Source organism: Embiotoca jacksoni, unplaced genomic scaffold (genome assembly GCF_022577435.1).
Source record: "Embiotoca jacksoni isolate LCO1_2020_lvr unplaced genomic scaffold, fEmbJac1.0.p SCAF_6, whole genome shotgun sequence".
Taxonomy (NCBI): Eukaryota; Metazoa; Chordata; class Actinopteri; family Embiotocidae; genus Embiotoca; species Embiotoca jacksoni.
Window position 1 is genome coordinate 21,441,012 of NW_027185414.1, and position 13,742 is coordinate 21,454,753.

The window sequence follows — 13,742 nt, forward strand, 5'->3', positions numbered from 1 at the left end:
GCTGCAGAGACGAACAACAAAGAACTGGAGGGGAGGATAGAGAGTCTGCAGATGGACATAGCCGACAGCCGACAAAAGCAAGGACACATGAAGGGCGAGCTGAAGAAGTTTATGGATATTCTGGATGGAAAGATAGACGAGCTGCATGAGTTCAGGCAGGGCCTCTCCAAACTCGGTGTTGATAACTGAGAAAAGTAGGACCGAGCTGAAAGGGTCAGGGGTCAGGTACGAAGGGTTCGCTACAGTACGTCCCCAGGGCAGGAACTATGTGGCACCCACTCCCCCCAAGGTGACGTCCGTTCAAACTATCAGCTTTGGCTTCTAATAAACATTACCTTGTAAAAAAAAAAAAAAAAAAAAAAAAAAAAAAAAAGATGTTTTGGATAGGGAGAGGGAGACTGGCAGAGTAAACGGAGGGAAGGCCAGCGGGCTCCAACCAAATGGCTCCATTTTGTGTGCTGGCATCGCGAAAACTCAATCAAGTCACACTTTGAGCTTACTTATCCGTTTCTGTGGGGGGGGGGCTTTAAAAAGCTGGTGGTGGGTTCTTAGATTCTGTCCATTGGTCTTTTTTTCTGAAGGCTGCAGCACTTCTACACAGGCAGTCTGATCTTAGAGTAGAAGAGGGGACTTAAAAGGGCTAAAATGAACAACACGCAAAGACAATGCTGCTCAGCATCCCTCGAGTAATAATTGGTGTTAATCCTTGTGGCCCCCTCAGAGAATTCGAGATGAAATCGTTCTATAAACTGTCCTCGCTGTTGCCTCTCGTCTATCTCAGGTGTGTTGGAAGACAGTTTGTCCTCATTAGATTATATGCACATATATATATATATGAATATATATATAAATACATATGAATATATATATATATGACAAATGGCCGTGACACAAAGTGCCTCCAGGTGAGTCTAAACCTACCTGGCAAGGAGAACCGGCAAAGCGATGACCATCACCATAATAACAACTTGATTTATTTTATTTATTTATTTTTTTTTGTGACTATAAATAAACGTCCTCGCCCTAAAACTCGGTGAAAAGAAACCTCCTGCGGCCGTGTCCATCCTGCCGACGTTAAATCTGGTGAGGAATTCAAAGGACGAAGCAGGTGTTTGCATAAAAACAAGTCTTAGAAGGGAACTGCAGCTGGAATTCTTCCATCTCCCCCGTGGGTGTTTTCAATAAAGTCCTTTTGACTATATTTACATAAAGATGGGAAACTCTTTGTCGTCTCGGGAGCTTTCCTTCAAAAACATCCAAAATATGAATAAAAGGAACCCCGTGTTGCCACGAGTGTAGTGTGGTGTTAAAGGACTTTGCGTGTGCAATAGTATCGTCGTTCATCCGTAGAACAAAAGCGTCCCGTCTCCGAGGCTGGTTGATGTGCTTCCTACACACCGGTTTTTGTTATGGTGGTGGTTATTTTTGGGTGAGGGGACTTGGTGCTGCTCGATGGGTGACTTAATGTGAAAGTGTACTTTTCCGAAAACATTTAGATAGCATGGGCCTTTTCACTGAAACCCCGTCAGATTCTCGGTCTTTTCGTTTTTACACATGTATTTATTTTTTTTTTGTTGTTGTTGTTGGTGCCTCTCTGCAAATAGTGTTTCTAGAGCATACCAATCAAATCAACCATAACCTAACGTCTCCACAGATGTACGATAATATATTCAAAATACCAAAACCGTCAGGATCCGGAGGGTTAATAATCGAAGATTTGCTTTCAGGATGGTGTCGCAGCTGCATTTGAAATCAAAGGCACGTGTTGTAGTGGCATATTTACTCTGTAATACTATGACGTTATAAGTCTACTTTCTTTTTTTTTTTTCTTTCCATCACTGTTTGGATCTTGTCACAAGATTGCGATATCTCATGAAGGGAATTTTTTTTTTTTTTGCTTACCGTTCTCTCTCGTTTTGTCCGAACTCACCTGAATCCGGACAACGCGACGTATGATCCTTCCTTTTGAACCAATGCCTCTTGTGCACTTCTGTGACTCCTGTTCAATATTGTACAATAGAACTGACAATTGGTAAAAAAAAAAATTTAGTTTAATTACAATGCTGAGTTAGTGTCTTTTTTTTTTTTTTTTTTTTTCTTTTCTATTCAAGTAGTGGGCATGAGCTCCACAGAGGAGACCGGAGGTTTTCTTTAACCTCCACCTCACTATTGTGTATTCCGTGCAGAAAACCGAGACGTGGTTAAAGCTTACAAATATGCTGCCTGACGTCGTGAAAGTCTCGAGGCGTTTTTCCTGGATGAGAAGCCGAGAGAAGGAGGTGGAATGAACCTGCGAGCGCCAAAGCCGAGTCCCGTCGAGGCCCGAGTACAGAAGCTCCGCCACCGCACGTCTTTTTCCTCTGATGTCGATTTACATGGCACTAAATATAGCTGTAATCCTAACAAGAGACACACGTGAGGCAAAGCAAATGAGGTGGGATTTAATCACAGTCGGAGACGTGTATCCATTTCCCGAGATCAGAACAAACGAAGCAGACAAACATACGAGCTTGTTTGAGGACTGATTGGGGGAAGAAAAAGCAAAAAAAAAAAAAAAAAAAAACACGCCTTAAACTCCAACATCCTCACGGCACTGAAGAAATAACTGCAGTACTGGATCAGAGGACATGTTGCCTTGGCAACTTAATCCCACTCGCTCCTTTCTTTTGTAAATAACTGTGTGAATGATGGACTATGAGATGTTTAAAAGCAGGATTACCTTCCAACAGCTAATTTAAGTGATCTTTTTTTCACCAAACAATGGGTCTCTTGGAAACTGGTGTCAACAGGTTGACTGAGGTACGTCGAGGGTGGAAATGAATCAATGTGCAGCATTGCTGAACTGATTAGTTAACTGACCAATTGAGTAAATTGATTGGAAATGAACTGCTGCAGGACTGCAGCCATTTTACACTACACATGAATGTTTATTATTGTTTGATTAATCAGTTGGCCAGTCTATAAAAAAAAATATGGCTATCATGCCAAAAAGTCTAATATTTTCAAATGACTTTTTTTTTTTTTGCTGGAACTTGACAAAATTATTCAAATGACTGGTTTTCAAAATAGTTCAATTTTTTTAGATCAAGTTCTGGTTACAGTTTCCTTAATCTGAGGATCTTCTCTCTATTTCATACTTGTAATCTGAATGCTGACAATGACCTCCGATTGGATTCTCTACATCTTTTGGATTTGAAAACGACACTTTGGGCACCGAGAAACATTTTCTGGACCAAACAATGTAGATTAATTGACGACATTAAGAATCATTACTTGCAGCCCCCTCTGAATATCTTTTTCTTTTCTTTTCTTTTCTTTTTTCTTTACTGCAAAACAAAACAATAACGTTAAACTAACTTTAGGGATGGTACTGTCAGCCAGTAAAGTAAAATATCTCTCCACCTGTCGAATGGATTGCCCTTAAATTTTGTTCAGATGTTCTTGGTCCCTCTGGGATGAATCCTCCTCACTTTTGTCCCCCTCTGACTTTTCATCTGGCGCCACCAGCAGGTCAGAATTTATCCAACACCTTGTTTCATCAACCAAATATCTGCATAACTGATACCGATCATTTTAGCTTCAGCTGTACTTTGTGTTTAGCGCCAATTAGCAAATGTAAGCAAGCCAACACCTCAAATAGTTCAACTGCATGTTAGCACGGCTGACTTTTTATAACCTTTAGCTCGAGGGACGCCTTCGTGAGGCTGCATTTCAACAGAGCTGTTGGCGTGACTGCGCGCTTTTATTCTCATCCAAGAAATCATTTTTTTTTTGTGTTTTGTTTTTTGGCTGCACTGATAGGATGTCTTGTTTGAAGTTTTGGCTCTGGATCATGTCACTTTTTGGACATTTATATAATTAATTATGAATAAATAAAGTTAAGTTAAACGGGTGAAACGATAGTTAAATTAATCCTTACTCGTCTCGTATCGATTGTCACTCAAACTCCAATCGATACAATCACAGCAACAACAAAAAAAAAAGCAGCATTTCTCTCTCTGTCCATTCTCTGCTGCTCATCGCCGTCTCCGACTCTCAGCGAGCCTCATTGTGTGTCTGATGAGTGGGCGAGCTGGTGAAACATCATTTTGAGAGAGAGAGAGAGAGAGAGAGAGAGAGAGAGAGAGAGGGGACTGCAGGCCACTACCACTGCGACTTCTTGTTGCCATAGTAACAGGCTGTGGTATTTCATGCCGACGCCGGACGGACAGGTCCTCCCCGAGGTGCGTGACCCGTCTTCCAACCTGAATCACCCGCCCGTCGCCCGCCGGACCGACGGCGGGCCGCCCCGCAAGCAGGACGGGGGACGTCTGGGAAGCCGCTGCAGGAGAGAGATGCGAGAGAGCGACGGTCTGCCAGCGCGGATATTACAACGTGACGCATCGTCGTGGGCTGGAAAGCAAACTCACCGGGGTTCAACCGGCGCAGATTTGATGAGACGCCTGCGAAGATGATGCGACTGTTTTTAAAAGAACAGAGGTTTCATTACGGGAACACGGCGAGCGGTCCAAACGGCAAAAAGATCTCACTCGGACGAAATTCAAATTAAAAAGATATCTTAAACCTTTTCATGTTGACGAACCGACGCGCCTTCGTTTATTAAAGCGCAGCAGTGCACGCGCGTTTGAGCCGTCGAGCTCGTCCGTAACACGGCGGATAGGAAGTCATTCTTGCAAACCGTTTAATGCTGTCGGCCACCACAGTTGTTGTATCTTTTGAATTATACATTACAGTCGTGTGTATTTGAGAGGTTCAGGTCAGTTCAGTGCTCTGTCTCACGGGTTCAAAGGTCATAAGTATAAGGTTTGCCCTAAACAACAACAACAACAACAACAACAACCCGTCACCAAACTTCTCCAGATTCAACGACGATTGGAGACAGGCCTGGATAATTAATGGCATAATTACAAGGAAGTATTTATTTGCTAAAAAAAAACCAAAAAAAAAACCCCTGAATCTAACATTCTTAATTTGTCACTTCATTTCTTATGGCATGATAGAGGAAGAAAAGAAAAACACACAAAAAACCAGACCAATTATAAATTTGCACCCAAACGGAGACGAATACATTCACACATTTGTGACACGAAAGGAAAAACAAGAAGCGAACAGCCTCTTAATACAAACAATAACAAAGACTTTCGACGTGTAGGCTGTACATAATTAACACTGCTGCACTTCCACGTAGCCCTCTCTTGGTTTAGTAATAACATGTAAAAAGCTGTAGCTGTAGTGCTTGTGGGGGGGGGGGGGGGGGGGGGGGGGAGTAGTGAAATAAAAGGGTTTGATCAGATTTAATTACATTCAAACTAACGAGTTAAGACGTCACAGCGCGAGCTAAACGAGAACGCGTGCAGCGTAGTCGTCTGTGCCCGCAGCACAGGGCTTCCCCTGCCGCGCGGCGGGCTCGCAAAAGGCCTTCAGACGCAGTTGGGAGAAATTCAATCATTTACCGCGCCGCAGCGGTGCCGCTTCGCTTCGCTTCGCAGCGACGCGAGGGCCTCATTCACTCAGTTTGGGATTTCTGCAAACCAGAAACTGCCCGAGAGGAGACCAGATCCTGATTCTGTTAGTTGGACTGAGGCAGTTTTGGATGTATTGCAACATCTCGGGGCTCCTTTGAAAAAACACCGTTAGGATTACCGTGGAACTACTTCAACAAACTGCGATGTTTAAGCAAGAGTAGGCGTAATCCCGTCCTCGTCAAAGACGCAGCTCGTCGCGGAAAATTTGGCAGAAGCAATAAGCTGTAGCCGCGAAGAAGACAAGAGCGGGGGGGGTACTGTAAGATAGTGTGTGTGTGTGTGTGTGCGTGCGTGCGCGCGCGTGTGTCCTCAGCTGTCCCAGTCTGTACTCTGCGTCTCGTCCTCTTCGTCCGAGTCGGCCGCCACCTTCTTCATCCTCAACATGGCAGCTTTGATGCTGCGCTCCAGCTCGCTGTCGCTGCTGCTCGCGGCTTCCGCTCGTGCAGGAACCACCTACAGAAGCACAGGAGCCAGTTTCATACAGTTCAGGTTCCAGATCATCTCCCGCTGTTGGATTTGTATTCAAAAAAAAAAAAAAAAAAAAAAAAAAGCAGCAGACATTTTGACTTGGAAAAGAGAAGAAAAAAAAAAAGGCACCGGTTGTAACTAACAACATTAACACGGGCTCCGTTCTATCTAGGCCAGAATGTACCACCGCAACTAGAACAACTAAATGGATTACAGTCACTCCTAATGTTATTATTTACATAGATCTGTGTCTGCTGCTCTCTATATGGGACTTTTTTTTTTTTTTAGTGCAGTTTCATCTACGTGCCATCGTGCACAGTATCGCCACAAACTTTGATCAAATGTGATCAAATGTGAAGCTTTAAGCGGGTTTTTTTTGGGACGTGCGGTACGAGGACCACATTTAGGGGAAATAACTGAGGCAAGGGCGGTTTTTCATTTTTTTTTCATTTTGCATTTGCAGAATAAAGTTGAACTTGCCAGGCCTATAACAGTGACCTTGTCCCCCAAAATGGTATTTCAACTTTATTCTCAACATTAAAATTTGATTTATTAAGGTTCAAAATAAAAACATCCTCCTTTTATTTTGTTTTCTTTAATGTGGCCCTGATACACCATTCAAATTATTGCAGGAAAATGCGACAAAGATCATAAATGTTTATGACTTTTAATGGCGGCTCGCTCCTTGTCCCTAAATACCACAGATTTCAACAGTATTGTCTAAACTGACATCAGTGCAGTGAAACCGTAAACATCGCCGGGAATTTGATAATTATAAATAACTATGACTTAAAAAAAACACAAATCGAACAACTTCTAATGTAACTTAAGCATCTGGTTCTGCATTATGTTCTCTGAAGAAATGCTGTCATATCCAAACATATCAGCCAACATATTAGCAGATACCGATATATCTGTGATAAGTTGATCTGGGCTGATGAAACTGACCAGCTGATTTGAGGTTGGGCTCTAATTTAGACGACTATAATGTGAAGTAAATGTAAAATTAAGCTGTTTTACGCTGGTTGTTTTCAGATGGGAGGAAACTTTTCCTAAATTGCTGAAAACATCTGCTTCATTTGTCTTTAAGATTCAATTTGGCTTCAGTTTTTCTCAATTACCAATAAAACCATCACTTGTCATCACGAGACGTCACACTTGATTCCCGCACTCGCATAAACCAGGAATAATAAAAATCAAACTCTTCTCCTCAACGAGGCTGCTCATAGCTTCATATGTTAAAAACACCTCGTCACTGTAGTCCGTCGTAAAGATGAATAAAACAGGAGGAACTGGCGACTATGTTCTCGACTATTTTCAGCTGCAGATGGATACCTTATGTTGGACCAACACATATTAATATTTGAGACACTGAGCAGGACATTTACTGTTGAAATATCAACGTAACCAGTGCTCTCAGGTGGACAAACTGTGTAATGGGCATAATATTTTTTTAAATTGGTTTGGTTTTCCGTCATATTTACTGACACGACATACCTGCAACAAGTTAACATCCGTCGCTGTATGAATGTCTCACCTTCAGGGTGACTCCCTGTCGGATGGCAGACATCAGAGAGCTCCTGACGTCCTGAGCGGGGACCGCTGTCTTCGCAGCGGGGACCTTTCGAAGCTTAATCTGTCCACGCTGCAACGAGGCCAACACTTCGTCCATCGTTCCTACAGTAACACATCAGTACAAGAAAAAAAACACTCAACAATAATGGAAGAAGAAGCTGCACTGGAAGGAAAGAAAGTCCTCTGTAATTTTGTGGTTTTAGTTTCACTTCTGATGGAGGGTCCAGACAAATTCACTACAAAGCAGAGTGCACAGAGCTTTCCCAACTTCTTACTGTTGTACAAAACATTAGTGTCTCCCTGGAGCCGAGAGTACATCAGCAGGACCACAGCTGAGGTAAAAGGCCTCCTCTGGCCTCCTGGGAGAAGTTGGGAATTTAGGACAGAACATGATGTGCAGGCAGGCAGGCAGGCGGGCAGACACACACACACACACACACACACACACACACACACACACACACACAAACAAACAAAAAACACACACACACAAACAAAAACACACACACACACACACACACACATACACTCTCTCTCACACACACACACACACACACACACACACACACACACACACACACACACACACACACACACACTCTACACTACTCTCTGGAACAAACAAACACAACCTTCCCTGCAGTCGAACAAATAAATGTGTCCTGCTCCATTTGTATTGCATTTTTCTTATTCATCGGCACATAATGAACTGAATTATACTTTACTTATTTTGGTCTCACCGATATTTTGTTTGAGCATGTTCTTGGCAGGAAAAGGAGGGTCCTCTTTTTCACTGAGAGGCATCGGTGTGTCCTCAGAGGAAGGCGAGGCTTTGACAGGTGGAGGCGGTATGGAAGGAGGCAGTGGTGGAGGAGGAGGAGGAGGCGGCGGTGGTGGTGGAGGGGGCGGAGGAGGAGGTGCAGTCGGGCAGGTTGTTGCCGGAGGTGGCGGTGCAGAGTAGATTTGGACGGGGATGTCTTTAGGCTGCTGCTTCTTGGGTGTCTTATTACGTCGCGTCGCAGGACGGACGGAGGAGGGAGGTTCTTCGGCGGAGGGGGAGGGGCCGAGGCTGATGATGGACAGGGGCTGTGAGGGACACGGGACTTCTGAGGAAAACATCCTGGATTGAGGGGTCTTCAGGATGTACTGGCCATGTCGCTTCTTGAAAAAGAAGGTAGAAGGAAGAGAGATAAAGGTGTTAGAAGTCAGGACGTTATCTTCTAAAATGTTCTGAGAGAGACGACGCCACCGACTACGGTTCTTTTCTTCTAAATCTCAGCGACGCGAGATTAAAGTGACAGAAAGCACGCAAAACACATCGGTAAACCCTCCCAATCTGCTGCGGTGGGACGGTCTTATAAGACTTCAAAAGAAAACAGAAACAGATCAGAGATTCGATCGGCCGTCCACTCAGTGGTTCTTCTGTTCTGCATCAGTACGTTTTCATAGAAATCCGTTTCGAAGTTCTTAGCAGCTCGTTTCAAATCACCGGTTTCTGAAATCGGGTCGCAGCCTTAAAACTCACAAGGTGTCTCCGATAGTAAAGGTGCATGGCTCAGTGTTATGTGATAGTGGTTGCTAGGAAACGTCTGCGGTGTCGTCCAGACAAAGGCAGTGAAATGTGTAAAGGGTCAAGCTGTGTCCGAAGACCTTCCCTGTTTAGCGTTCACGGCCAAAAATACGGTTGTGTGACCGAACGCGGTGTCAGGAAACACGATGTTGTTGATAAGTCGGCGTCCAAATGTGCTGCTCGCTACTGACGAAACATGGGCACAGTACTGAAGTGTCCTTTATGAAGGGAGCGGTGAACAAAGTGATTTTGAAGCCAGCGAGTCACTAAAGCAAAGCAAGGCGCAACGTCACTTTCTTTCTGCGGCTGAATTGAATTTGAGTGTCTTGACATTTCGAGGGATTAGACACCTTTATATTAACAATTTAATCATTTTCTCCCCGCAAAGAAAACAACACTCAGCAGGCTGGACACATATTCATTCACAAAAAAAAAAAAAAAAAAAAAGATATATGAAGAAGTCACGATCTTTATCACCCAGTCGCTACAGATGCAAGAGTCTCTTTCTGAGCCGTAAAATAAGATGCCAACTTGAACGTCTCTTTTTTTTTTTTTTCAAACAATCATTTAAGTCGTGAATCATTCATAACCAACTTCTCAGTCATATCCTCCGAGTCTACAGCTGTGCTCGCAAGCTCTCTCAGGCTGCACCGCGGCACACTGGGGTTTTTCGGCTGAATACGTGCTCATGTTAAGCAGTTGTAATGTCTCCCAAGATCACCCTCGTAGTTCAGTGTTCGCATACTGATTAGCAATGAACACAATATCGAGGTGCAGCTGGTGAGAACGTCGTTAGTCCTATGCAGGACCAGATCGAAATATTGCCCTTTTTGCAGTGATGATAAAAAGTCGTTGGGTGGGTTGGTCGCAGTTGATCCTGCGGGGCAACACCGGCACATCTCTGTCACGGGTCTGTAACAGCATCAGCATCCTTGCTACGAATGCCGAGTGTTTAATGTCAGCCGGTGACAGATCAGCTTGGATTTCCGAGAATCTCGGCAACAAACAGCTCGTACGCCGAACCGCCGCATCAGTTAAAGGTTCTGGCAAAGCTCAAGTCCTCCCTGCACCATTTAAAGCTCCGGTGTGAGCCAGGTCACGACAATGCCTGTCCACATCCGGAGCACATGGTCGGCCGAAGTTTCTCTGATGTCAGGGTTGAGTGGTTAATAACCCGAGTTTTAATTTTGAGATGACCTATTAAATCAAGAGGGGATGAAGCAGGAGCCTCTGGGGTTTTATTAACCGAAGAGGTAAGCTGAGACGAGCCAATGAGAGAGCCTGACCTCTCTGAAGGATCGTAATCTGCTCAGAGTCTTCTCTCGCTCCTCGTCCACCCACAGTTTCCTCCTCTGCTCCTCCTCTTTCCTCTTCTCTCGTTTCTGCAGACAACAGAGGGAGACAGTGAGAGCTATTAGTGAGAGAGAGAGAGAGAGAGAGAGAGAGAGAGAGAGAGAGAGAGAGAGAGAGAGAGAGAATGAGAGAGAGAGAGAGTACACCCAAGTTTCACTTTGCATCTCTGTGGGCTGGCTTGTTGCCGTGGTGACGTACCAGCTGGACCTGATGATGCTGGTTGAAGACTATGGAGCTCTGCTTGGCTGCCAGCTGCTTCTGCTCATTGGCATCCATGCACTGATCCTAAAGACACACGCAAAAGTTACTGATTGTATCCTTAAAAAAACAAAAACAACAAAAACAACATTTTTAAAAGCACACCAGCAGTTTGACATGCAAACACGATATCAGAAATATGTTCTTCAAAGTTCATCAAAGTTAAGTAGGAGAGCATTTTCTTCGTTTCACAAATGTTTACAGATGTATTGTTAAATATTCACGGGCTCCTGCTCCCTGTGGATTACTGTAGGTGAGCCTCTAACTGGGGGTATTCTTCCCACTTTGCTTCGAGCAATAAAACCATTTTTTTAATCAGACAAATAAGCATGCAGCCAGGAGTAGAACGAAATGCCAACTGCTTAAATGCCTCTGTCAGCTAAAAATAAAACAATCTAGTGAAATCATTTTTTATTTTTTTTTATTTTTTTTTAGAAACTCAGCAATAGGGGACATGAAGGGAGAGTGAAGACAATGGCACCATCTTCTTTCATTAACTTTTGCAATCACGCTTCACGGATCAATACAATCGCCCCGGAAAAGAACCAACATACCACAAAAGTGAATCGTTTTTAACGGGGCAGAGAGTGTGAAATACATCGCAGGCAGCGGCACGCGCTCACACCTTCTTGTTGCGCAGATAAGCTCGCCGGGCGCAGATGTTGCCTCTCTTGGCCTCCAAGGTCTGCAGGCGTTTTCTGAGGTGACCGACAGCTGGAGAGTTGGCTTGTTGAGTACCCGTGTGGATCATGCTCTGCAGCTCCTCCGGGTCCTCGCACACGTCATAGTACACCACCTCCTCCTTCAGCTCTGAAACACAAACGCAGCGCGCTCAGCCCGACACCCTCCTCACCTGTTCATCCCTTCGGCTCTATCGCGGTCGGCACACAGCAGAGCGCGACGGCGTGACCCGGGTCTCACCCCGAGGTCAACCGCAGCTGTCGTGCGGCTTTCGTGAGCTTCAGAAATCGGATTATTCCCCGCTTTCGTGGTAAACATAGATCTGAAACCGCGCGCTAACAGGAAACCTAGTTTTCTTTATCGGGTTAACAGAAACCTCATTAAAATTGACTGCAATAAAAAAAAAAAAAAAAAAAAAAAAAAAAAATAGTCCTGGTCCACTTACCCGGGTTTCTAATGGCTTCTGCGTGACGAAGACGCAGGTTGGAGAGACTATTTTTTTGTCGCGGTATAAAGTACGTATCGATGGTAAAATGTCCTGCCTGACCAACGGTATATAATCTGGAGTTTTTGGAGTAATATGTGTAAATACGTGGCTTGTCATCCAAAAAAAAAAAAGTTGTGCATAACAATTTGTTTATATCAATAGAAGAAACAAGGTGGTCTGCATTTTATGATGCACCAGTGGTGCGTAAGAAAGAGCCTCGGCAACAACCAGAAGTCGGTTTCTAATCAAATAATTCATCTATTCAAACAAGGGCATTAGAGACATCCTGCGTCTCCTTCCCCACCGAGCACTTTGTTTCCATTATAGGCTCCATAAACTCAGAGGCCTCCTTTAATTTGCAGCATCTCATATTTCTCTTTGTCCTCCCACTTTCTTTACTGAATAGCACAGAGTAGAGGACATTCTTGCTTTTTAGTTGGGAAAATAGACTTGAAATTCATAACGGTGAGGATACACACAGAGCAGTAGACAAGACAGCGTGTACATACACACTCCTTGGAAGCAAACATCCCATGTCCCAGGAGGAGCAATTAGGGAAATATTTACATGAACAAAATACAGTATTTCCCCAAAGTAAAGCCCTCGCGCAACATACTGAGTGACCATAAAAACAGAGGCCCCGCTACGTCGTAACGCAGTCCAACACACCGCGGTAAAAGCCGGGGAAATACTGGGTAACATGGATTTTTAAATCATATTTAACACGGTGACAGAAGGGTGTTGATGAATGAGTACATTTCAGTAAGGAGGTCCAAATATCAGAGACACCTTTCAAAGTAACACGGTCTCATTAAAAACTACCACAAACAAATAGGTTAAGAAATCTGCCATTTTGCTGAGTCGACATCAAAATTGCAAGCATTTTAAATGGGCAATTCGCCAACTTGAGAGGGGAAAATCCTTCTATAGCAGCAGTTTCTAAACCGTGAGACGTGGCTCCCCCGGAGGTTGGAGGGTTGGTGTGCGGACCGGAGATGTGAGGCAAAGATACTGTATCACCTGAATAGGCAATTATTTGTAGTTTGACCCTCCTGTTAACACGGTCAGCAGTTGGAGCAAAATCAGTGGCTGAGACACACAGCTCATGGAGCCCATTGAAGAAGTTTGAAACCCTTGAAGCCAGATTGCTGTAATTTGCTGTAATTGTTCTTCTCACATTCTCAACTAAGTCAAATCTGAACCGAGTCGTGATACTCGTGGTTTTAGATTAAGTAGGATCTAAACAACGAACTGTAAATCAGTAGTTCTCAACTGGGGCGGGGGGGGGGGGGGGGGGGTCGTGACTTTTATTTTGGAATCTACAGGAATTCTGCTGCAGTGCTTTTATTTTGAATATCGTCGTCACATCAGCAGTTAGCTCTGAATTTTTAAACTGCTTTAGGATTAAATAAGCCTGACTTTTTTTTTTAGTACAAAAATAGGCCTTCGTATTTCATATTTACACACAGTTCAGTTTAGATTATTGATGGGCATCGCCAGTTTAAACTCGTTTGATAAGAATACGTCTGCAGCTTGATTTAAGTGTCTTTTTATTTTAATGGGTTTTTAGCTATAGTTGTACTTTTTTTCATTTTTTTTTTCATGTTTTTAATATGAAGGCATTGCGTATTACTTTTGTGCATAACTGCACTTTTTAGGAAAGCTATTATTTATCACAAAACTTTATACTGTTTGAGATGTTTTCATTTTCAGTCAATGTATCACTGCATAAATGAAAATACAGTGCTCAGATAAAGACAGGAATTTAAGTGAATTCCATTCACAGTCTTATTTCTCAAATATTTTGTACTTTAATCTTCTGTTC

At 43.7% G+C, this 13,742-nt stretch overlaps 2 protein-coding genes across 4 annotated transcripts in view; one reads left to right on the plus strand and one right to left on the minus strand.

Annotated features, from left to right (window-relative positions):
- homer2 (homer scaffold protein 2) overlaps positions 1-2,061 on the plus strand; it is a 33,326-nt gene extending 31,265 nt beyond the window's left edge. For all 3 annotated transcript variants that reach the window (XM_069173563.1, XM_069173565.1, XM_069173562.1), the window contains exon 9: positions 1-2,061. In XM_069173563.1, the coding sequence (XP_069029664.1) occupies positions 1-189 (189 nt within the window). In that variant the 3' untranslated portion in view covers positions 190-2,061.
- The window catches only part of LOC138212894 (WASP homolog-associated protein with actin, membranes and microtubules), a 17,644-nt gene continuing 5,714 nt past the window's right edge, over positions 1,813-13,742 (minus strand). The window contains exons 6-11 of the mRNA XM_069173558.1: positions 11,375-11,559; positions 10,690-10,776; positions 10,425-10,520; positions 8,309-8,729; positions 7,531-7,670; positions 1,813-5,978 (exon numbers count right to left, since the gene is read on the minus strand). Coding sequence (XP_069029659.1) covers positions 5,835-5,978; positions 7,531-7,670; positions 8,309-8,729; positions 10,425-10,520; positions 10,690-10,776; positions 11,375-11,559 — 1,073 coding nt within the window. The 3' untranslated portion in view covers positions 1,813-5,834. The remainder of the gene's footprint in view (positions 5,979-7,530; positions 7,671-8,308; positions 8,730-10,424; positions 10,521-10,689; positions 10,777-11,374; positions 11,560-13,742) is intronic.